The 27,015-nt window shown below is 33.9% G+C and overlaps 1 protein-coding gene and 2 non-coding genes across 3 annotated transcripts in view; all 3 read left to right on the forward strand.

Moving 5' to 3' along the window:
- Window positions 1-15,440, forward strand: part of Smp_170770 (hypothetical protein) — a gene marked incomplete at both ends in the record, with an annotated part of 33,400 nt that extends 17,960 nt beyond the window's left edge. Inside the window, 7 exons of the mRNA XM_018793846.1 lie at window positions 1,845-1,959; window positions 4,976-5,141; window positions 7,221-7,269; window positions 8,644-8,888; window positions 10,878-11,142; window positions 13,117-13,193; window positions 15,350-15,440. Of these exons, the coding sequence (XP_018648317.1) occupies window positions 1,845-1,959; window positions 4,976-5,141; window positions 7,221-7,269; window positions 8,644-8,888; window positions 10,878-11,142; window positions 13,117-13,193; window positions 15,350-15,440 (1,008 nt within the window). The remainder of the gene's footprint in view (window positions 1-1,844; window positions 1,960-4,975; window positions 5,142-7,220; window positions 7,270-8,643; window positions 8,889-10,877; window positions 11,143-13,116; window positions 13,194-15,349) is intronic.
- On the forward strand, window positions 12,367-12,436 carry Smp_tRNA_01472_Pseudo_CGA.1.1. Its single transcript has one exon. It is a non-coding gene (tRNA).
- Window positions 15,441-18,083: 2,643 nt separating the features above from the next.
- Window positions 18,084-18,150, forward strand: Smp_tRNA_01722_Gln_TTG.1.1. Its single transcript has one exon. It is a non-coding gene (tRNA).
- The last annotated feature ends 8,865 nt before the right edge of the window (window positions 18,151-27,015 follow it).

Consider the following 27,015-nt stretch of genomic DNA (forward strand, 5'->3'; position numbering starts at 1 on the left):
TGATGTTCACTCTGGTTACTCGAACCCAGTTCCTTTCGCGTCAAACGCCATCGCGTTATCCACTCAGCTACTGAGTCCTGATAGCCACTTGCTTGTGGAATGGGGTGAAGTTTAAATTCAATTAGTATTGTTTGTTTGAATTGATTGAGGATATAAAAATATATTTGTCTTGACAGCTAATTATTATAAAAAATATTATGCTAAAATGATATATGAAGTTAAACCAATCTTAGAGCTTATAACTTATTGTAACGGGAGGTAGTTAACAGATAATACCAACATTTACAATTCATCAGGTTTGTTTAAATAAATTAATGAGGTATTAACCTTTATTTAAATGTCAAGGTCGACTTAGGTGATAAACAATGTAAGAAAATTAAATTTACCTCTATACATTAAATTGATGGAATATATATATTTATACTGAAGTAAGCAACATATAGGAAGTAGATCATTTGTGAAGAACTGGTTTATTACAAGTTGGGACTAAACTAAGAATCGATAAATAATAACACCTGAATCTTATGTGTAATATGTGCTTGGTTATTTAGCTTTTTTTAAACCAATACATTCTGGTTGAGGTTAGCCTCATCGCTTTTATTGCCCACTAAGGGTGACGCAACCCGAACATTCGTTTATCTCTTTTTGTTCATTTTGTAGGTGTGTGCTACAATTTTGAGTGTAATTTCTTACCACGTTTTTGCATTTTCAGCCTTAATTATTTTTTACCAGATTTGTGTTTTTCATTTCATCTGTCGGAATTTCCTCAGTAGACAGTTACTCTCAGATTATTCAAATCTAGTGAATAATTTTGGTAAATGTCCAGTATGAGTTATAGGTTATTACCAGGACTCAGAAGCTGAGTGGATAACGCGATGGCGTTTGAAGCGAAAGGTACTGGGTTCGAGTAACCAGAGTGAACATCAACTCTGAGATGCAGATACGTCCAACTGACGAATCCCAAATAGGACGAAACGCGCGTCAAACTGGATTCCACTGCTAGCTACTATCCATCTTTGCTTACAATAGGTTATTATTATTTTTAATTTTGTCATTCTATCAGAATATAGTTCGTAATCAGCGGTCGCTTTGCACGAGTTATTATAATACAGATATTAAATGTTTATGATGTGATAAAACGTAGACCACTAATGATGTTTAGTTTCAAGCGATTATTCAGTCAACCTTGTGCAGATTACATGGTTGGGGTCCGTAGAGTTATTTCAATCAGTAGTTCGATACTTGAATAACGATTATCAAAATCGGTCATAATGGTGAAGATGGATTCACTACTTTTCCTATGATAGATATTTTGATTTTCAAAATTGCACTATACTTTTTAAAACTACACAAACTTTTTCTCTCTTCTTGAACCATATCATTTATGGCTGAAAAATTGTCTACTACTCCTGATACTGTAATTACTTCTACCACTCTGGATTTCATCGTGATAAATTCAACTCGCTGTGTTTATGTAACTGATGTGTGATAGTGAAAGTGAAATGCAATTGGTCATTGAGCTTGGATAAAATGACGCAGCCTTCGAACTATTAAATATGTGATTCCCTTTCCTGTTATTGATTTCTACTCCAGACTCACTGAGTGTGACTGCTTGTAACTGGGTTAAATAAGTTTCTACTCTGAGTCATGAATCCTTGACGTAACTATCATCATTATCTTGTTCACGTATTATCGTAGTATACCACTAAGAGAGAGAAATATTTTAAACCATCCGTTATATCCATAACTTGTTAACCTGAACCAATGTACATATGTGCCAAGTTCCACTTGTATAAACCTGGCAGACTGATTGAATGATTTCCGCTCTTTTTTTTTCACATTAGCAACTAATTGATGAAAGTAAAGAAGATGTAAAAGAATTACAAACAATGAAGAAAGTTGAAAGTATAAAAAAAGAAAAAGCAGATGTCACAGCATGTCATAAAATTCAAGAAGAACGTGAAATATTGATGAAAAAGTTAAATGAATTAAGGTAAGTTCCCTTAGTATTTGTTTGAATCTTCCCATTGATGTTTAGGACTGCAACTGGTCAGTCTCTTACTGGCATATGTGCATACTGTGCATATTGCTTCGATATAGCCTTATTTTCATCTTATCCATCTTTGCTTAGAATTAAGGTAAGGTTATAATTTTTTTTAAAATTACAATATTCTGTTAAAGAAAAAAAGAAAATGGCAATTCATCTAACCAAATTACATGGTCATTATGTTCACAGAAATGGCAGTATCATCTATCTGAAAATCAATTAATCTATTGAAGGATGAAATACACTAGGAAAAAATGGATTTACACTTCAAGCGGGAAAATGTCTGAACGTCGATCGAGATAAAATAGAAAGAATATGTCATAATGATAGTTAAACAATCAAGAAAGTATCGACGAGGTGGTGATGGAGATTGTTAAATCCTAACAGTTTATATCACGGACTTAGTTGTATTACCATTGAATACGAGGGAACATTGGACAGTTGTGCCGTCCTAGTAAGGGACTTCTCAGCAATACTCACCCATGATCCCATCAAAGATCGAACCATTAGCCTTCAGTTCCGTAGTGAACACTTAGACATTAGACCACTGAATAGGCAACCGAAATAGTACCTCGTTAGCTTTAATCAGAAGAGTGTTTTAAACCAGATAAATAAATATATGACTTATATGTGGTGTAATATATGTCACATTATTCATATTTTATGGAGAATTATTAAATAATCTGTAAAATAGTTATTCCAATCATTATAGTGAAACGACAGTAACGCTTACCAATGATTCGTTGCTCTGGTGACTGAATTATTACCACTTTTTATTTATTTGGGTAGATTGTGGAGATTAATTTATTTAAAGCAATTAGTCCCATTGATAAATTTCGATAGTGTAATAACAAGACGAATATTATCAGAACTATTTGATATATATCAGCGCAATACATTTCGAACAATCTGATCACACATATACTTGTTAAGAACATTTTATATATAAAAAACAAAAGGTTAACTAGACTGGAAATGGGGAGTAAGAGGAGACAAGGATAATTATAATAACTATAACAATAATAATAATTATTAGAAGGGGTTTTGTGGAGATTTAGTATTTTCATAGTTGAAGGCGTGAGTCAATCTCCACAAAACCCCTTCTGATAATTAATATAATCATATGCTCAATAGTGACTGACTTGGAGAAGTACATCCAGGAGTTCTAGTGAGAAGCAGTGACCAGTGGAGTTCAATCAGGTCTGTTGTGAGATATCAACTCACTGAAGACAATTGGTGAACGGTTGCTCAACTTCGTGGATTGGTTGAAGTTAGACATTAACACCGTTGGATACCGACCGGCTCAGTGGTCTAGAGGTTAAGGGCCCTGGCGTGAGACTGGTAGGTCCGGGGTTCGAATCCCGCGAGTGAGGGATCGTGGATGCGCACTTCTGAGGAGTCCCATAATAGGACGAGACGGCCGTCCAGTGCTTCCGGGCTTTCCATGGTGGTCTAGCTTCAATCGACCCACACTTTCAACTATGAAAAAATAATAATGATAATAATAATAATAATAATATGAAGATGATTTGAAACCTAATCACGCTGGATAATAAGCTAATATTACCAGGGTAGGTTTAAAGGAGAGAACAAACTGTTTTTGAATACATAAAGGGGGTTTGAATTTTCGTATGGCTAGGGCTTCAATAAACCATAGTAGACGCCCCTTTACACTTTTATACAACAACACGAAAGCCGAGTTTAGATCAATAGAGGATGATGGATGTTTATCCTCTACTGTTATTGAGTCATTTGATTCTATTTGTTTCTGCGACGATCACATAGTTCTGAACAGTTTCTTGTCAAAGGAATATTTAAGAAAAGATCGATGTTAACAGTGGAACTATTGAAATCTACAGAATACTAGACAGCTCTGATCAGTATTCATTTAAAATTTGCCATCAATAATAAGAACATTCTTCAAATCAAGCTAATATTTACAATCTATTGAACTGAATAATAACTGTAGACTTATTAATGATTAACTGAAAGATATATCACCTCATATGGAAACAAATATGTTGTAACGATTATCAAACAAATGAGAATTGTAAAAGTTACCTCGTTTCTTAAATATCCAATGAGAATAAGAAGAATGATTATTTTAGTAGAAACATTTGAAAACATTAACCTGAAAGCTCAATCATCGTAAGAAAAGATGGATAGTAGCTAGCAGTGGAATCCAGGAAGCGCGTTTCGTCTTATTTGGGACTCGTCAGCTGGATGTACCTGCATCTCAAAGTTAATGTTCATTCTGGGACTCGAACCGAATACCTTTCACTTCAAACGCCATCGCGTTATCCACTCGGCCACTAAATCCTGATAGCCACTTGCTTGTGCGATGGGGTGAAGTTTAAATTCATTTAGTATTGTTTGTTTGAATCTTCCCATTGATGCTTGTACGTTTAAGGGTCTTTTGAGTATTATTATTACACTTCAGTTAGACGTTATAAGAGTTCATGAAATATGTATAGTAACTGACAGTGAAAGTTATTCAAGAGATATGGATTATTGTATTGGCTGAGATGTACATTAGTTTAACTTAACTAACGTCATATATATATATATATATATATATATATATATATATATAAACCATTCAGGATACATATAAAATTGACTGAAACTGAGATTTAAATAAAAAGAGGACAATTAGTGATATTGTCGGTCAGTAAAATGATGACTCAATAGGGATACGGAATCCTTTAAAAGCCGTATTTCAATAATCACTTTTACTAAGCCTGAACACAATAATATGATCCTATAAGGTTTTAGTTATTTTGTTAATATACTACTTATATTAATTACATATAGTTCTTAGAAGCTTTCCATCTGCAGAATGATTCATCTTTAATCTTTTATTATGATCTATTTTATTTTTGATAACGAATTGTAGGGAAATTAATCGTTGTCTTCGAGATCTAAAAGATGAAACATCTAATGATAAAGATTCGACCGATTACGAAAGAATATTAAGTCCAGAAGCTTTTCATGTTAATGAAAATAAGAATGAGGAAGAATTATTAAAACGAACACATTTTAGCAAATTACCTATCAGACATGAAGATTCAAAAGATGAAGAAAGTGAAGAAATGTATCCGCAAGAAATAACTAGTTACAAGTATGTTTATTTATTTATTTAAACACATAAATATTGGTACGAAGGGGCACCAGATATATATGCGCCTCACAAATCTCATTTGGTTTATGTGAGAGCTGTGATACTGTCCGGGTGCTCAAACTGAAGCAGGTGGTTTTCTCAGGGGACCACACCCAGAGCCTTTGACCTAAAGAACTGATCCACAAGGCAGTGGAGCATCGTAGGGGGATACAGTCCCATGGTAGCCGGTGACCAATGATTGATTCATACGCCATTTGTTCCCTCAGGGTACTGGAGCCCATGTGCACCATTGGTTTGGAATCAGGGTTTTCCAACTCCCCTAGATGGACTTTCTGCATCCACCGCTCCGGTTAAAGCGACGAACATTTGCTTTTCGTCCTCTCAATTTCGTAAACAACACAGCCACGAGTAGACAGTGAGTAGGACTTCCCTGACAGAGGCTATATACGCGTGGCGATTTGAGAGCATTTGGAGAGGGAGAGCGGACTCTCCCCACTCTCGGCCGTACCAGCGCATTTTTAAAATTTGTTTGTTTAAAATTGTTTTGTATAAGACATCAAAAAGAGAAAGAATGTATTTGTAAAATCTTAGCGAATGAATTTGAAGGAAATCCAACGTATCGCCTGACAATCTGGTTCAAGATTTTTCAAGGAAATATAATCAAACATCAAAATTATCGTATATAAGTAGGTACATGGTTTTCCGATTCACTGTATACTGAATAGGTCATCCAATCAACATTGGAATTACTTCAGATTAATTCGCTGAGATTTTCCAAAGAAATTCTTCCTCTTTAATGTCTTGCATCAACTCGTTAGCCAAATACTGTGAAACGATTCGATAAAATTTAGACCAAAGTTCTTATACTGTTTTTTATACTTGCAGTATTGTTGCATAATTTTTTAAGTGGAGCCAAAATGATATTACATTATTTCAGGATCAAATATGTCAGATAGTGTTATTTTTGGTCTGTTGTCTTCTATAGTTGTTTAAATAGATACAAATGTTAGTTTCTGAATAATAAAATTGTACATATAAGTTATCTACCGATAACAAAGTCAAATACTCCTGTATTGGCTCTATCCAATTCAACCCCACATTTCATTTAGACTATTAAAATGAATTGTACAGTGATTTATTACACCGGAATTTCTGGAGTTTATTTGTCCATTACTGATGGTCAATTGGATGTAAGTGTAAATCAAAACATAACATCTATTGGGTTAAAGTGTTGGAGAGATCCAGAAAAACTCAAAGAAAACCCAAAAGGGCTCTGAAAACGCTGAGAAACATCCTATCCAAACAGCATTCACTAGAAGTTTTCCCAAAAATATCTAGAAAGTAGAAGGTCACATGTTGAGTTTCTGATTGGATGATTACCTATATTAGCACTACTACTAGGTTTAGTATCGTTCCGGAATTTTCCGGAAAACCAAGGCCATCTAAAAAAATAAAAACCCTAGATTTTCTGTACAAGAAAGAACTTTGGAGTTAAGCGTTTCTTCCATATTTCGCGCCTTTTCTCTCGTGTTCAAGTCTCTGTGTAGATTTATCCTGGGGGTTACAAGAAGAGCTTGGGAACTGAATCTAGCGTTCAATTACTAGATTTATCAATAGTAAAGAAAATCATTATAAAACTTTGTAGATAAATAATCTGTTCATTTTTTCTTACAACAGAATACTAACTGTTCATGTCGTATGTGTACGTGTGTGGGCATACGATCCGAACCCAGTACAATCCTCTACACATGCTTTTGCGTTATCCACCTAGTTATTAAATCCAGATATACACGGGTTTTTGCAATAAGATGAAGTTTAATTCATTTTTGTTAGTTATCTGAATCTTTTCCTTAGTGTTTAGGGTTGCAATTGATCAGTCTCTTTCTGGTTTATATACATCCTGTGAGGATATTACCATTCTTAAGAATTCAAAAACATCTAGTGGCAAATCTGTTTATTATGTTCGCCTATTTTGTACTATAAAAACATATCTACCCATTGATATACTTTACAAATTCTATTGAAATGTTTAAAAGTCATTATCTATTATAGGAAGAATGCAGAAGATACTTTGGACAATAACAGTAAAAGATCATTTGAAGTAAGATTTAGACATGACGTTTTCTTTTTTCACACATTTGCATTTTTATATGGTTGAGATCATGAATCAATTGAAGCTAGACCACTATAGAAAACCTGGAAACACTGGATGGCCGTCTCGTCCTATTATGGGACTCCTCAGAAGTGCGCATCCACGATCCCACCTCGCGGGACTTGGACCCAGGACCTATCAGTCTCGCGCGCGAGCGCTTAACCTCTAGACCACTGAGCCGGTCGGTATCCAACGGTGTTAATGTCTAACTTCAACCAATCCACGAAATTGAGCAGTCATTCACCAATTGTCTTCAGTGAGTTTATATCTCACAACAGACCTGATTGAACTCCACTGGTCACTGCTTCTCACTAGAACTCCAGGATAAATCTCTTGAAGCCAGTCACTTTTAACGATCATTACTTGAAAAAAATTAATACAATCACAAATAAAATCCTTTTGTTTTCTGAAAAGCAGACACAAAACAGATGTGTTATGTTACTTAATTATATGGCTATACAATAAAAATTTAGTTGATAAATACTAAAGTATATTTGTCATTGATAATCTAAATAAAACTAATTGCCTTAGGAGTACAGAAAGTCCAATATTCAATTTTCTAGAGAGTAATGTGTATGTATTCCTGAAAAGTTTCAAATTAAACAATCTCTAGAAACCTCTTTTTTCAATGATTTGAAATTTACCTTTTACATGGTGACCGTTCATATTTTAGTACCGAAATCTAGAAGAAAAGATAATGTGAATGAAATAACAAAAGACAACCGCAATTCATATTATGTTATCTTCCACGCTAAAATTCTGAATAGCTTTCAGAAGTAAATCACAGTGAGAACGTACGAAAACTGGAGTTATACAAGAGCGGTTTATTCAATAATGTCCCCTTTTCGACTCATTCCATCTTGTCGATTGAAAAATCTAAAAATGTAAAAGAAAACTCTTCACAGTGACTTTGAAATTACCTTCAGTCAGGTTACCATTATTATCAATCTAACAGTGAAAGATCGTTAGTGCTTTTCCATGAAAAGCGCTTTCATTTAATGTCTATGGACAAAGATCATAAGTTTGGAAATACTTATCTTTATTAGCAAAGATGGATAATCGCTAGCAGTGGAATTCAGGACGCGCGTTTCATCTTATTTAGGGCTCGTCAGCTGGATGTATCTGCATCTCAGAGTTGATGTTCTGCCATTATTTTGAAAGCCTGTCTTTTCACATAGGACCATACAAACAGTCTGTATTACATCAACCTCCGAAATCAGTCATAATGTTTTTCTAGTTTCTTTTTTATTACATTAAAAACATTTGAAAAACTTTTTTTTTCTGGTTTTCTTTTATTCTAATACAAACTTGACATTTCATTAGTTGAATGATTCAAAATCATTAATATTCAAAGTATTATTGATTGGCAGTTTTGGTGTTGGTAAACAAGCTCTATTGAATAGGCTATCATCAAATAATTCGAATCAACCTTTGGATTTAGATGAAAAGAAAAATAACCTGACAATATCATCATCATCATCTTATGAAATAAAAATTGCAATTTATCAACGTAAATTAGATAATGTAAATTATTTAATTCAATTTATGAAACCTCCTACTATTGATTTGTAAGTTAATATATATTTTTCATTTACACAGTTTAAGTTAAGAACCGCTCTAAGTTAGACAACCATTAGAAATTGTCATTAGTGCTCATCCACGACCCTACATCCAGTTTTCGAACTCAGAACCTATAACCTTGCGCGTAAATGACTAACCTCTAGAGCATTGAGCTAGAATTCAACACTGTTAATGTCTAGCTTTAATCAATTGATGATGCTGAAAAATCCTCATTCATAGCCTATGGTAGATAACTGTCTTACATCCAACAACTGTGGTCTAGTTAAGATTAATTCATGATTTTAACAGTAAAAACTCTACAGTGTCCACAAATCTATAAATATTTGATTTTTTTAATGTAGTATTCATATGAGTATTTTCGCTCACTGTTTCAAAACGTGTTTCTGTCTGATTGAAGGCTTAAAGTTTACAGAAGACTAATTCATATTCATACTATTGATTTAAGTAACTTGAGCTGACGATCTAAGAAGTAAGATGAATTTGACTGATTTTTAGAGACACAGTATTATGGTAAAAAAACAGATACGTGCTAAGATCCATCAACGTATCAAGAATCAGAAGGTCGCAAACTAATTTAAGGTAGAAACCAATGAAAGCCAATAATCACCTCACGGTTGTTTTTACCTAGATAGACACTTTACAGGAATGTGTATCCAAAACATTGAGAGGGAATTAAGGTTCCAAAATGAACATATATGATTTTAGACTATTGAAATTGTGAAATATCGAGTGCCAGCTCAGTTATTTCAGTGTCTTGCGCCTAGATAGTCTTGAAGATGCGATTTCGATCATCTGTGATAATGTAAATGTACATTCCTGAGGAGTTGTTAAACAAATAACTCCTATGGTTATAATTTGGAATCCACCTCTTATATGGAGATGATTAGGGGAACATCGATCTCGGAACCATACAAAAGTTTACAGGCGGATAATTTTATAGAAAAGATAATTGATAAAAAGGATAATTTTATTTTATTTTTGACTGTTAACAAATATATATATATATATATATATATATATATATATAGAGAGAGAGAGAGAGAGAGAGAGAGAGAAAGCTCCTTTATACCGGATATTCGATTCAATCACCCTTTGATTAACACAACAATCTATAGACAGTTACCACCAAAACTTAATTCACAAGATGATCCAAAAACACTTTCGGGAAGTACCTCTACTCCTATTGTGATTATATGCAACATTACATCTGTGACAGTAAATTGTGAAACATTAATATCTGAAATATACCTGTATGTTGAAAAATGTATTCAAATCGCTATGTTTATAATAAATTAACTTGTTGAGAATTCGTTTTTCAGAAGAGGTTTTATGGAGATTTCAGTATTTTCATATCTGAAATCATGAGTTAATTGAAGCTAGACCACCCCTTCTTATAATAATCATCATTGTGCTCACTAGTGACTGGCTTCAAGAAGTATTTTCTGGAGTTCTAGTGAGAAGACGTGACCAGTGAAGTTCGACCAGGTCTGTTGTGAGATGGTAACTCAGTGAAGACAATGGCGGACGGTTACTCAATTTCGTAGATTGGTTGAAGTTAAATATTAACACCGTTGGATGCCGGCCAGCTCAGTGGTCTAGTGGTTAAGTGCTCGAGCGCGAGACCAATAGGTCCTGCGTTCGAATTTCATGAGGCGGGATTGTGGATGCGCACTGCTGAAGAGTTCCACAATATGACGAAACGGCCGTCCAGTGTTTCCAAGTTTTCCATGATGGTCTAGCTTCAATTGACTCACGATTTCAACTATGAAATTTCATTTTTCATCTTAATTAATTGGTTGCTATGCCTACTGATATATTAATTTTCAAAAGTTATTTTTTTTACAAGTTTCTTTAATAATCACTTACGAAAACTTGACCAAATAATATCGCTACATTCTTCTTTTTTTTTCTTTTCATTTTCCACTTTTTTTGTTTTGGTTTTTCAATATGGATAACCCTATTACATCAACTGATAGTTTAAATCTTCATGATTATATTGGTCATAAAACATGTCGTACTTTTTATGAAAAATCTGATGGAATAATATTGATTTTTGATATATGGTCAAAAGAAACTTTATTTGAATTAGAAAAATATTATTATACAACTAAAGAGAATCAAAATCAACTTATTCGTAAACCAATTTATATGGTATTAGGTAATAAAATTGATTTATTGCCAACACAATCAAATATACTACTGAATAAAGTGCCTGATAAACGTATAATAGATTTTGTTAATGTAAGTTCCTTTGTTGTTTAATTGATATAATTATTATTGTGTTTGAATAGTTTCATCAATCAATTGTGATTACATCTCAATCCTACAGGAGGTCGGTCGCGGCCTGAATAGCTCAGTGGTAACGCCTCCGACTGTGAAGCTGAGTGACACGGGATTGAATCCGTCAAGGAGCACCAGTTCCCTCAAAATTACAGGTACACCTTGCTGACGAATGCCAAGTAGCACGAAACCCGTGTCCAGGGTTTCCTGTTGACCACCTCTAACCACCATCTTATCTCAACAAAAACAATGTTTGATCACTGTGAATCCGACCTCTAGAAAATCGAGAACCTTTAATTCATGACGTTATTGTACTCATTTACTTACTGACGTCTGTTAAACCTTGTGAAGGAGCATAGACCACCCACCAATATTCTCCATCTAACTCTGTCCTGGACAACCGTTTCCAGTTCTTTCCAGTTGCTATTCATCTTTTTCATGTTTGCTACCGATCTCGGTGTAGTGTGTTTTTTGGCCTTCCAAATTTTCATTTCTCTTCAGGATTCCAAGTTAGCCCTTGACTCATGATGCATTTTTATGATTTCCGTAATGTATGTTCTATCCACCTCCAACATCTTTTCCTGATTTTCTCTTCAGCTGGAAGTAGATTTGTCCTCTCCCACAGAAGGCTGTTGCTGATGGTATCCGGCCAACGGATACTGAGTATTTCGTGTAGACAATTGTTTATAGATACTTGTAACTTTTTGATGATGGTTGTGGTAGTTGTTCACGTTTCAGCTCTGTACAATAAAACCAACTGTCATGACGTTCGTATTGAAGATTGTGACTTTGATATTGGTTGACAGTTGTTTTGAGTTCTTCAACTGTACGAATGTTGTTCTTTTGTAAACTCTTAAAATAATTAGTACAATTACGTTATTCTATCCTTGCTAAAACAAACGCTAACAAGAATAAAATAATTGTACTAATTATTTTAAGTGTTTATCTTAACTGGTTTCTTTTCAGAGTTGGATAATTTAAAATGTAATTTCTAACACATTTTTAAGAAATTTCACTACCCAATAGGATAGTCCTAATTAACCTCAAAAAACAGTCGATAAAATATTATATGTTGTCACAAGACAGTTTGAGAATTTTGCAAACACACTTATGGTCCACATAAGAAGTAGGATGAAATAGATCAAAACACTGGTTGAAGTTAGACATCAACATCGTTGGATGCCGACTCAGTGGTTTAGTGGTCAAGCGCTCGCGCTCGAGACTGATAGGTCCTGGGTTCGAATCCCACGAAGCAAGATCGTGGATGCGCACTTCTGAGGAGTCCCACAATAGGATGAAACGGCCTTCCAGTGCTTCCAGGTTTTTCATGGTGGTCTAGCTTCGATTGACTCATGAACATAACTATTAAATTACTATAATATCCCAAAATCCCGTTTCTGATGAAAAACAATTTGCATTGATAATTTCTTACTCATGGAGGGGAGGAAATTATCGATCTTAAAACATAGTACACGGGTTTGACGAAGTTTTGACAAAAGTTTCAGTGTAGTAGATGAATATTGAGTAGCAGAATACGACTAAAGTTTGTAATTACCGTTCGTCTGTTTTCTACAAGAAACTTAATGTCGCAGTTTAAAGTTGAAAAATACACGGGAAAATCAATTCAGTGCGTAAGTGAATAACCTAAAACTGTTCCTTTTGGGTGTATTTTATAGTAATTTTGTTAGATAGTTGGAGTAGAAATCGGTTGCTTAACATGGGCTCTATACTAGTCGGCACTAGTCACTGGAGCATATTTGCAATAACCAGGTAACTTATTCTACCTATAGGACTTAAACACAAATCATTACGTTTTACAGTCAAAAAGGTTACCGCTAAGTAATTAATTAACAGTTACTTATTTATAGTGATGAAGTGCTATCAAACTAACAGTTATGATTTATTTGTTTAATAAACGAAAATTTTGTTGTTTAGGATCTGGATGGTACATTTTTTGAAATAAGCGCAAAATCAGGAGAAAATGTTCAAGAGGCTATAGACGTATTCTTAAGGTAATTTGAAGTATAAGTAAAAAACATTCGATCTTTTTACAAGAAAGAAAATAATAGCAAAATAAATACACTATTAGACATTAATCTTCAAATCTTTCATGATGGGGAGACTATAATTTAAGGAAGAACCAATCAGATTAAGGATAATACGTCTTGGATTTGGACGCGAAATTCACTCACCCATTTCGCCAAATAGCTTCTTGGCATTTTGGCTGATGTCAGTTCATGATGAAAAACCATGAATATAAATCCTAATCCTAACCATCAACTGTGAATCATAATCCATATTCTTCAAACTACTTTATAATCCTCATTTAGCCCTAGTAAGTAGGTGGACATTCTCAACATCATTTTGGTGTCGCTCAAAGGTCGTCCATAAGCTATCGTCTCACCAACAAACCTTCTTATATTACGGTAAATTAAATAACATGACATATAAAACGCTCTTATGTCATATATTAGATAAGAATTCATTGTTTATTCACTATTTGTTTATGGTCTGTTATCTAAAAGCCAAATGTACAGTATAAAAAATTGTTATATCGATTGAGTGAGTGCCCAATTAATATATGACGTTATACGACCACCAATTGGAGAGCAGCGAATTTATTGATCGCCCTATGATACACGAAATCGTATGAGCAGTCTTGAGTACTTAACAGGCCTGCTTTCTGCCTAGACCAGTTAGTTATGTCCAGAACACCAATAACAGCATCTGCAATATGAATCATTATTCTCAAACATATTGGGTTTATATATCAATCAAACAGACTACATCGTACCATAAAATAGAAAATAACATTTGTACAAGATTTGACCAAATGTGGCTGTGAATAGGAAGAACAGTAATCAATAGACTGGGGATAACTCAAGAGTGGTAAATCATATAATAATAGTTCATAGGTTAGAATAAAGCTTATAATAAGAGGGACACGAATATGGATACTTTAGTTACTTAACAACTATACAATAGGAAATATACACATCATATTGGTCCATAAATAGTTCTCAAAGTTACCATTCATAATTTCCCACGGGATACAACATAAATCATTATCAAAATAACCCTTTATGCCTAGAACTTCCAGATATATGTATATCTGTATGCACATTTTAGGATAACTGTCAAGTTAAATCAACTTTTAGGTCATCAAGTAAACATGATGTTACATAAAGAAAATATCATACATTCAGTCAGTGTAGAAATTTATTTATGAACTATGGAGGTGAGACTTTTATTTTTGGACGACCTTTGAACAACATCAAAATGATGTTGAGAATGTCCACCTACTTACTAGGGCTAAATGAGGATTATAAAGCAGTTTGAAGAATATGGATTATGATTCACAGTTGATGGTTAGGATTAGGATTTATATTCATGGTTTTTCATCATGAACTGACATCAGCCAAAATGCCAAGAAGCTATTTGGCGAAATGGGTGAGTGAATTTCGCGTCCAAATCCAAGACGTATTATCCTAAATCTGAATGGTTAGTTCATAATTTATAATCTCATCGGTTTGTTAAAATTGATTAATTTTTTAGCTTTTATTACTAATCAATTTAACCCGAAAAACAATAAAATCAAAAACACACTAGTCGATCAATATGAGACTCTTCAACAGCTCCTATTGATGAATCTTCCAGTAGTCCAATTGAATACCTTCAAATAATAACTCGAATTGATCGACTTAAGAATAGTCAATTATTGAATATTAACTTATAAATCTAGATTTAAAGCGTTCAACACGGCATTTGAACGTACTAACATAGATTGTTAGTGAGACTAACGTTATACACTGTTAAAGAGTCCTAGACTAGGATATAAGGTCTGTCCAGTGCCTACTGATCCTCTATGATTTTCGATTATTAGTTTTTCTGGTTAAGGTTTTGTTTTAGCGAGTTAGTTTTCTTCGGGAAAATGTCACTAACCCCATGCTCAACCCTCCTCCTTCATCCGAGCTTGGGACTGGTAGTAACCCTAGAGGGGCTCCATGCAGAGTTCTGTGATTTTTGAGCTAATCTAAAATCTTGACGTAAACCACTTTCAGCATGAAATAAATCTACTAATAACAATCAAATTCTTTTGGAGTACATTCAAAAAAACGAACCTATAGAAATTAATTGTTACTAATCTGTATGTTTTTTTATTTTATAGAAAACTTAAATTAGCTAGTGAGAAAACCAACCAATCGAATGAAATCAAGAAAGATAAGAAAATGGGTTGTTGTAGTTGTTGTTTCTTGTAAACATTTAATAGAATAATACATTATTGAATGTTTCAGATAAACTGAAAAGTACTTTTTTTCACCATACTTTAGTTTCAACATAATTTGTTTTTAGTGTAATGCTCGTAACTGTATGTTATAAACAGTAGGATACTTGTTATAACGCTAGGGTTTAATGTTATAACAGTTCTTTCACTTTTTACACGTATTTGGGACGTTAATTTACCTTATACGAATATCTACACTAGATTCCTTCCCAGTGTCGTTTATTCTACAGGACTTCAACACAACACTCAGATCAAGAACACGAGATTAGCCTGACTAGAACGTCAATATATTTCCATACCGAAATTCGACACAATCCAACAACAGAGAACAGTCAATCTATAATAATGAGGATAGGGGAATATACAGCACGTATAACGCCTGTCACACTGTCTACATGTCTGACTCAGCAAAACAACCAATCATTATCATTCTCGCCTACACATCACTGTAAAAATATATTTCTTTTTTAAAAATATGTACAGTGACAACTTATTCAAGATGTGACATCAGTCCATGAAGTCATTGTTTGTAGATTTGGTATGTGTTGGAAGACGTAGATTATTTGGTTGGAGCCTCGATTATAATCATTGGTTGGTAATGTTAAATGACATTCTTCAAAGTTGGTTACAGTGGAATGGAAGCATTTACTATTTCATCAGGTCTTGAATTTGAGTATTCATTCATGATAACGATCTCTATAAACCCCTAGGCTGATAATTGTCTTGTACTTACTAGTAACTGATTTTGAGAGGCTACTCCTAATTTTGGTAAGAAGCTGTAACTATCGATGTTTAGTTCATTTAGCATGTGTGACTACTATTCAATGATATTGGAAGACGGTTGTTAAATATCACGTACTGAATAAAGTTAGACGTATAAACCAGCGGATGTCAACTAATTGATTTAAGAGTTACGCGCTAATCATGAGACCTGACAGCTACGCCTTCGATCCCATTTAGAGTTGTGAAAGTCCACTACCGAGATAAAACCATTGTTCAGTGCTTCCTGGTTTTCACAGGTTGTTTAACAATAGTCAATCTTTGATGTTAACTATAAAATTCAACAATTTCCACAAATCCACTATACTGTTTTTTCTATCTGATGACTGAAAAATAATGGAACGAGGAAATCTATTGAAGTGAACAAGTAGATACTAAATGATAAGTTGACAAGATGCAGTATCCGTAACTCAAAGATCTCATTCTTACTGTTATACAAAGCAAGTCAACTACACTTATTTCACAAATAAAGTTGGATTTAAAATATGTACAAACTGTATGAATCAGGCTAAAGTATTTGCTAATATATCAGCGATAAGGTTTTATCCTATTTATTCTAGTAAATGTAAGAGTTATCATGTTCCTTGTATAACATACTCTGTGAATATAAATGATTTGATTATTGAAACACTCATTGAAAATCTTTGACGTTCGCGAAGTGCTTTGGTAAATAATTATACAAGCTGATTAAAAATGATACCCAACGTTTGCATCAGTCTTTTTCTAGGATTATCGTATTCTATTGGAACAACGTCTGAGTATGATCGTCATTACACTGTAACTTAATCAAATCTGTTTTTAATCCTTAAAAAATAACAACAAACTTCGTAAGTGAATGCTATAAAATAAGACTTAATAGCATAAAGATTGAAATCTTTTTACAAAATTCATTAATCTTCTGACTGAACGTTTGAATAGTTGTCCTAAGTTTTTCTAATACCCTAGGTTAATCCACACGACAACTTGAACACAAAAGAAAAGGTGCGAAATATGGAAAGAACGCTTTAGTCTAAAGTTCGTTTATGTACAAAAAATCGAGAGTATTTATAGCATTTCAGATGGCCCTGAGCTTTTGGAAGGTTATAGAACCCTACTAAACATAGTAGCAGGGTAAGTAATCATCCATCCATCTCCAATTTCTAGATTTCTCTGAGGGACTTTTATTCAATACTGATTGGATGAAATGTTTCTCAGTGTTTACAGGACCCCTTTTGGCTTTTTTCGAGAATTTTCTGGGTCTCTTCAACAAGAATTTGAATCAGTTCAAGTTATCAAAGCTTGATAATAACACAAATAAAAATGAACAAAAACTGAAAAGATGACAAGTTGGTTGAAATTGATGATGATATATGATGTAATAAAAATTTAGAATCAATTTATAAACTATTCAATATTCAGCGAAATTTTATGAAATATGTGAGAAAAGATTATGAACAACAAACTAATATGAATCCAGTTAATTTCATCAAGTGAGAGCTCGATGTCTGAGCCAGGAAAATGTTTCATTTGATTTCATCATTTAAGTTAGATATTAACACCGTTGGATGCCAGCTCAGTGGTCTAGAGGTTAAGTGCGAAACTGATAGATCCTGGATTCGAATCTCGCGAGGCGAGACCGTGGATGCGCACTGCTGAGGAGTCCTACAATAGAATGAAAAGGCCATCAAGTGGTTCGAAGTTTTCAATGGTGGTCTAGCCTCAATTGATTCACGATCTCAACGATTAAAATATCTTCAACAAATAGAAAGACTAATCAATAAATTCAAATCATGAAGATTTGATCTTATTCTAAGTTTTACATTCCCCTTTAGTGAAATATTGAAAGTAAAATAGGACTCAGTAGCTGAGTGGATAACGTGATGGCGTTTGAAGCGAAAGTTGCTGGGTTCGAGTCCCAGAGTGAACATCAACTCTGAGATGCAGGTACAACCAGCTGACGTGTCCCAAATAGGACGAAACTTTCGTCCTGGATTCCACTGCTGACCACTATCAATCTTATAATGCTTGTGAATTAAGGCAATATCGACGCAATACGCACAGTATGTACATATGCCAATTAGAGACTGAACAGTTGCAGCCCTAAACATCAGTGGGAAGATTCAAACAAACAATACTAAGTAAAGTAAAATTGATTGTTTGGAGTCATAATAAATAGTCAATTGCGTAGCATTAAACATTTAGTCCTTCCATTAATAAATTTTTTCTGTAAATGAATTGAAGCTTACCTGAAAATGTTTCAAATGGTTAAATGATCTCAAAATGTTCTAATATTCTTGAGGACATTTCGTGTTTACCTGGAATTTGAATGTGTTTTAGTAGTGGAAGGATTAACAAATATTCCGATATATATAATGAAAGATTATTCAGATGATTTTATTAAAGTAATTTACAAAAGGCGTTGATTATTTAAACAAGATCGAATGCTTTTTTTAAAGCAGTGACTTTAAATGTTAGAAAAATATAAATTAATAATTGATTGCTTAATGGGTGGTAATCAATGTCATGTATGTCAGGTCCTTCTAAGTGCAGATCGAATCATATCGACCAAGTTACAATGTGGTCACCAGTCTAAGTGACTCGACATTGAGTGTACTATGTTGAGATAAGACGGTGGTGAGAAGTAATAAGTAGTGAATAGTTTTGTTTATTAATTATTTTTCACTTAAAAATGAAACATCTATTTTCTATTTAAAAAAGCAAACGAGGAATATTTAGTCAATGACCTTTGACGGCTGAGTGTTGAAAAGTTAACGACAAATCTTATTTACAAGCAAAGATGGATAAGAGCCAGCAGTGAAATCCAGCAGGCTCGTTTCGCCCTATTTTGGACTCGTCAGTTGGATGTGACTGCATCCCAGAGTTGATGTTTACTCCGGAACTCGAATGGATAGATTCAAACGAACAATACAAAATGAATTTAATCTTATTTAAGTTTTACGTTGTCGAGTGTATTATGCTAGTAATGCACAATTGGTGGGATCAAACTCAGCTGATTTCAAGAACAGCTTTGATAGAAACAGGATAGACGGTTAGAACAAAAAATCCGGAAATCCTTTTCTAAAGAATGGTCCCTAAAGCCGGAATCCAGAATTTATTAAAAATCTGACATATTTAGTAATAATCTATTTGGAGCAATTGCTAGGATAATTTTTTACTTAAACTTTAACTGGGCTCTACTAACTTTTAACTATTTCATTGAATGCGTGAAAATCAAGCTTGCTTTCCTCGTTGCCTCTATTTGTATCTACTATGTTGTTTACTCTTGTGTATTAAGGCTATAGCCAGTGTTTGTCTTCAATAAGTATACTAGAACAAATTTCAGCTCAGTTCTACAGGAGTGAGAAAAAACATTCAGAGTTTGATACATTAAATATTCCACTTTCAGTAGTTGTTGTTTATATCTCCTTAATATTACCCTTTAAAATTATTTCTTGTACCTAATTACTTAATTATCTCAACTTTTTCTTGTTTGGTTAACGAGGAAAGCAATATATTCATTTTACTTTACTTACTTCAGTTACATTTTAATATTTTCTTAGTTTAATTGTTTGGCTACCCTTCTTAATTCATCCATATCCTATAAAAACTATGCAACTTTGTAATGCTGTAGTGTGGTCTACTTATATCCACATAAGTAGTATATGGTGATGTTCAAACATAGAATGTATTTTTGCAGAAGACCGATAAGGAAAGAGCTGAAATGAAGCACAATTGGTAGAAAAACGCATGAACAATGAAATTAGAGAAGATGAACTAATATTTACAGAAGTAACAGTGAAGATTGAGATAATTGATTGCTATATTGCAAATTAACTGTTTGCTGTATGGTAAGCAAAGATGAATAGTGGCTAGCAGTGGAATCCAGGACGCGCGTTTCGTCCTATTCGGGACTCGTCAGCCGAATGTACCTATATCAGAGTTACCATGCTTACCATGCTTGTGAATTAAGGCAATATCGAGGCAATACGCACAATATGCACATATGCCAATTAGAGACTGACCAGTTGCAGTCCTAACACATCGATGGCAAGATTCAAACAAACAATACTAAATGAATTTGTTTTCTGTATCGTTATCAGAATTTAGTGTGATAGTCTGTAATTTGTGCTTAAATACATTCGATTTTCCCCAACTAGTGTTTCGTTCACTACAATGCTACCATTTACACGGTATTGTAGTATTATAATCCTTATTTTTATGATATCAAGATAATTTATTGTGTACATTCCCTGAAGTTATATATGAATTGAATTCTTTAAATTAAATTAAGAAGAATTCACAGACTTTCATGTTTTTATAATTTACAACCGAAATCTTTGGAAGTTAACTATCATACATTTTCAAAGTACAGATTCATTAAAGTATCATAAACTAATAGTTGAATTCATGAGTTGATTAAAGCTAGACCACCATTGAAAACGTGGAAGCACTATACGGCTGTCTCATCCTAGTAGTGGACTCCTCAAAAGTTTGCATCTACGGCTTTTCACTAGAACTCCAGGAAATACCTCTTGAAGCCAGTCGCTAATGAGCACATGAGAGTCATGTTTAATTTTTTTCAAAAGAAAGTACATATGAAAGAATAAATAATTATTTGTACTTTATACTAGGAGCTTTGTGTATCTAACAAAATACTTTGACTTATAACCAAAGGTTATACAATCACTTAGTAAATTCTAACCAGCGTAGAACATGACACGAATGTGTATTGGCTCAAGTTTTTATACCATATTATCACTATAGGATGAAGCTAACAAGATGAATAGAATAGTAGTTTAAACAATTTAATAACAAAACTAATGAGAGAGACTGAAAATTGTGAGTTGAGTAAGAAAATATAAAATGAAAAGAGGTATACATATAAGGGAATACTCAAACTCAAAATCTAGAGTTGACTATCGAGTACATTTATTTACATCGTTATCACCTATCCTATGTCTTCTAACGTCAACTAATTCTGAACGCGATTATCATGTGAACCACAATCGGGTTATCTACATCTGCAAACATAGATTAGACCAATAGTAATTAGATAACATTATAATTTTAATTATTATGCGAAATAAATAAACAATGGGTATCGAATTTTCACCTATATAAATAATGTTCAACACGTCAACACAAGTCGAAGAAGAATCTTGATAAACACAGGTCGAAAAAACAAAATAACATAAATATGTTATCAGAAAGGGGGTTTTGTGGAGATTTTAGTGATTTTATAGTCGAGGTCATGAGTCATTTGAAGCTAGACCCCCATAGAAAACCTGGAAGCACTGGGAGGCCGTTCCGTCCTATTATAGGACTCCTCAACAGTACGCATCTACGATCCCGCCTCGATGGATTCGAAATCAGTACCTACCGGTCTCGAGCGCCTAAACTCTAGACCACTGAGTCGACATCCAACGATGTTGATGTCTAACTTCAACGAATCCTCGAAATTAAACAACCTTCCACCATTGCATTCAGTGAGTTATTATCTCACAATAGACCTGGTTGAACTCCACTGATCACTGCTTCTCACTAGAACTCCAGGAAATACCTCTTGGAGCGAGTCACTGGTGAGCATATGATTAGTATTAGAAGGGGGGTTTTGTGGTTGCGCACTGCTGAGGAGTCCCGCAATAGGACAAAACGGCTGTCCAATGCTCTAGGTTTTCTATGGTGGTCTAGCTTCAATTGACTCATGATTTCAACTATAAATCTGTAATTTATAATTCTAAAAATAATCTCAATTCAATCTAAATGATAGAATCTTCATTAATAATCTACTAGTAACTACATGTATTAGAGTACCGCTAAATGTCACAAACGTCCAAGTTATCAAACATAGATATGAAATGATTAAAGTTTTTAAAACGTTGGAAGCCTTCCGAAAATTCCAACTGAAGCTCAAAATTATGTAAACACTTATCAATATGTATAATACAAACATACCGAAATTTTGGAATATTACCAAACCGAAGTTCGATACGTATGGTATTTATTAAATGTAGTGACATAAACCTAAAGAGTTCTTTCATAAAACAGTGTTCTCAGAATGTTACAGTGAATTTTTATGTGGTGAACAAGAACACAGATGGGGACAACCAAATGTATTTGAACACAAAATTACAGAATATCTTAGTAAAATCTAAGAACCATACAATAAATACTTCATTTGCATAATGTTAATCAATTGTCTCAGACTTCATTGTCCCTTTGTTTTCACACTAATCATTCTCTGTTCACGTCCTCTTTTTTTCGATCTTATTAACCTTCTGCCGCCAAGCATTTCTCTTTCGATTGATGATACATACTAGTTATATCTTTCAACGTCAGTAGTACACACCATATTTACATTTCAAAACTTTTTATTGCTAATTGCATGGTAGGTTTTGCATTGTGTTAAATGAACTAGATATATAATTATGATTGTCCAACGGGTGTTATTGATAAGTTTTCTAATTGAACGTTAGATTTGGTTCCTAAGCTCTTCTTGTAACCTTCAGGCTCAATCTATGCAGCGACATGATCACAAGAGAAAAGGCATGAAATCTGGAAGAAATGCTTAACTTTGAAGTTCGTTTGTGTATAGAAAATCTAGAGTTCTTGTAGTATTTTAGATAGCCTTGGTTTTCCTGAAAATTCTGGAGCGCTACTAAACATAGTAGTAGTGGTAGTAATAGTAGTAGTAGTAGTAGTAGCAGTAGTAGTAGTAGGTAATCAGGTAATCATCCAGTCAGATATTCGACATGTGATTTTTCACTTTCTAGATGTTTCTGGGAAAACCTCTAGTGAATGCTGATTGGATAAGTTACTTCTCAGAGTTTTCAGAGACATTTTTTTGGCATTTTTCGAGGAGTTTTCTTGACCACCCTAACAGTCATACACAAAAATCCTTGTGGTTTGAAAGGTATAAATTATATACATTCCTGTTACATCGATTCACATATCAAGGAAAGTTTCAAATGTAAATAATGATTAAGTTTGGTAAGCAAAGATGGATAGTGGCTAGCAATGGAATCCAGGACGAAAGTTTCGTCCTATTTGGGACTCGTCATCTGGATGTACCTGCATCTCAGAGTTGATATTCACTCTGGGACTCGAACCCAGTAACTTTCGCTTCAAACGCCATCTCGTTCTCCACTCGGCCACTGAGTCCTAATAGCCACTTGCTTGTCCAATGGGGTGAAGTTGAAATTTACTTAGTACTGTTTGTTTGGATCTTCCTAAAAACATCAATGGGAAGATTCAAACAAACAGTACTAAGTAATGATTAAGTTTGTATAAAAGTTTTCTTTAAGACAACCATCATTGATAAGGACAAATGAAAAGTAGAAAAAGTCATTTGTCTGTCTTATTTAAACACAAGTAAACAGTGTGAATATTCTAATGAAAATATAAATTAATTGTACAAATAGTACAAATACCTTGGGATAACATAAACTTCCAACTCAGCTATCAAAGTATTGAATATAAATGTCAAGTATATAAAAACTTATGAATGAAAATAGGGAATACTGAAAGATTAGATTAAACTGTATAACATATTACACAATATCCAGGAAACAGTGGTGAAACCTTAACAAAAGATTGAATATAACACGAGATTCATAAATATCTTATTGAGCTAGAGTTATTTGCGTGTGTGTGTGTGTACAAGTATTTATAAACAGTTGTCTACGCAAAATACTCAACATTCACTGGCTGGATACTATCAGCAACAGCATTTTATGGGAGAGGACAAACCAGCTTCCAGCTGAAGAGGAAATCAAGAAAGGATGTTGGAAGTAAATAAGACATAGGTTACGGAAATCACCGAATTGCATCATGAGACAAGCACTAACTTGGAATGCTGAAGGGAGACGGAAAAGATGAAGGCGAAAGAACACTCTGCGTTGAGAATTGGAAGGAGATATGAAAAGGATGAATGTTAACTGGAAAGAACTGGAAAGGATTGGATGAAGAATGCTGGTGAGCAACCTATGCTGTATCATGAGGTGTAACAGGCGTAAGTAAATATGTAATTACGTAACTTGAGAAAACGACGGTATTTATCAGAACTTCACTCGTTCAGTAATCAATGCACAGTAATTCAAACTGTTTTTGTATTGTGAACATCAACTATAGGATGCAGGTAAATTCAGCTAACGAGTCCCAAATAGAACGAAATGCACCTGGTGGATTCCACTGATAGCTACCATCTATCTTTGCCTATAATTCAAACTGTATTTTTAAAAACAGTAGGTTTAATTTCTTGTTTTACACTGGTCTTAAAAATCAACAATAATAATAATAAATTCCCAGTAACTTTAGAAATTTCTATCTCTTATCCATTACCTACTCCTATTTGCTTAATATTCTTCAAGTGGCCAAATGTTTTTCATCTGTATTCATTGAACTGTAGAAGTAGCTTTTGTATTACATTCGGTTAGTTCACTACGAAAATTTGTAATAGAGGATATAACGTGAATTAAATAGTAGTTAATAATACATTTCTATTTCATAAAACGAAATTGAATGATTTTCTGATTACATCATTGGTGTACGAAGATAGAATGATTAGCCAAAATTAAGTTCTTTAAGGCTATAGATATCCATCTTGATGGTGAGCTAAGTGATTTACATGTAAAACTGGTGAGTTAATTTTTTTCTGATGTAAATTGGAAGTAAGTCCCCAAATGCCCTGCTACGGCCGAGGATAGGGAGAGCCAGCTTTCCCTCTCAAAATACGCTCACATGGTCACGTGTATACAGCCATTACCAGAGAAGTCCTACTCACTGACTTCTCGCGGCGGGGGTGTTGTTCACGAAAGTGAGAGGACGAAAAGCGAATGTCTGGAGCTTTAACCGGGTTGGTGGACACGGTGAGTCCATCTAGGGGAGTTGGAAAACCCTCATTCCAAACCAATGGTGTACATGGGCTCCAGTATCCTGAGGAAACAAATGGCGTATAAATCAATTATTGGTCACCGGCTAACATGGGACTGTATCTCCTCACGATGCTTCACCGCCTTGTAGATCAGACCTTTAGGTCGAAGGCTCTGGGTGTGGCCCCCTAAGAAAACCACGTGCTTCAGTTTGAGCACCCGGGCAGTATCATAGTGCTCACACAACTAAGTGAAATGTCAATTGTTTAGGGTTAGGCGTTAATCATTTAAATTTGACAGCCAGTTAACATCATAGTATCTATAACTAAATGTTATATACATCTTCAGATTGTATAAAACAGTTCTGATTATTTTATCTGTTATAGTTATATTCTACTAACTTGAAATGGTTAAGTAATAAATTAAAATATGATAAATTGTTTACTCTTCCAAGTTCTGTACTCAGTTATAAATTAATGCACCCTACTTGTTATTTTCCTTTATTTATATAAGATATTGTTTGCTGAAAAATGACATGAAGATAATAAAAGTTATCTGAAATAGATAAAGAATGAAAAAGTGATCAGTATAGAAATGATCAGGTACTGTATTCAACTTTTTTAACCAATAATTTTGAATACCGATCCATTTCGGTTTAGAGACAAGGTTATACATTTAAAGTTTAGTTCAAAAGTGATTGGATAGTTTTATAATCCATGATGGAAATATCATATTGGTAAACAAATAGATAAACAACAACAACAACAAAATAATGATTGGTGATTCAAACAAACCGATTGAAATTCATCCATATAGCAACTATCCTACACCCTTTTATTAACTTACTTAACAGACATTGTCATTCGGATATTAACAATTCGCATATATTTCTCTTTGTGCTGTTATGATCACTAGAGCACATGACAGACTCTAGCCAAAACGTTAATTGCTTAAATATCAAATCCTATTATTAGCTTTTGTTTTGTCTTGCTGTGCCCTCATACAATTTGACCATAAATTTGCCCATGTAATTACTTGCGCTTGCTCGCTGATACTTACTCATGTGCTTGTAGCTTTGTGGCCTGCGTCATTTGATAATAAACTGTAGTTGCAGCTTCTCTTTGCCTTCTGATTTCATTCACCGTTGAGATTTGTATTATAAACGGTTATCTAGGTGAAAGACTAGCGAAGTATTGCACTACAATCCAAACACCAGTTGCCTATTTGACCACAATTAGATACCATATTAGATACTATATTTTACATACACTCTACATACTTTCATTTCACAAAACTATAATCTATTTCGATTTTCAACATCAAGTAGAATTCTGTATAGATTTTTATTCTATCTATGACCTTTACATATTTTGAATTTACCTTAGTTTTTATTAAACTATTCTCAATGAATAGATTTTGTGTATATAAGTAAAGTTAACTTACAATGTTTCTATGATGAATACATCCCTTTCTTTGTTGTTGTTACTGTTGTTGTTGTTGAATATTCTGTTTATTAGACAATGATAATAACATTTTAATCAAGTTTAAATGTTAACATTCTTAGCGAGCAATCGTTCCTTTAAATTTACTTGGTGTTGTTTACTTGTATCTTCCAATTGTTATTTAGGACTACAATTGATTAGTCTCTTGTTGGTATATATGTATCCTGTGCTGACTGCCTCGATATTGCCTGAAGTCACAAGCTTTATAAGCAAAGGATGGATAGTGTTTAATATTATCTCTGTAATACGATTACATGTGGAGGGATAACTTTAGCTTCTTCTACGCTAGTCTAGCGTTATGAACAACTCCCATTTTGGCAGATCACCTAGCGCCACGGCCACAGTCCCATTGTGTCCATCCACGCCTCCCTCGAACAGCTGCTCGCCCCATACCCACCCCCCCTACCCCTCCCCCCCC

The sequence above is a fragment of the Schistosoma mansoni genome, chromosome 1 (assembly GCF_000237925.1).
Source record: "Schistosoma mansoni strain Puerto Rico chromosome 1, complete genome".
Taxonomy (NCBI): domain Eukaryota; kingdom Metazoa; phylum Platyhelminthes; class Trematoda; order Strigeidida; family Schistosomatidae; genus Schistosoma; species Schistosoma mansoni.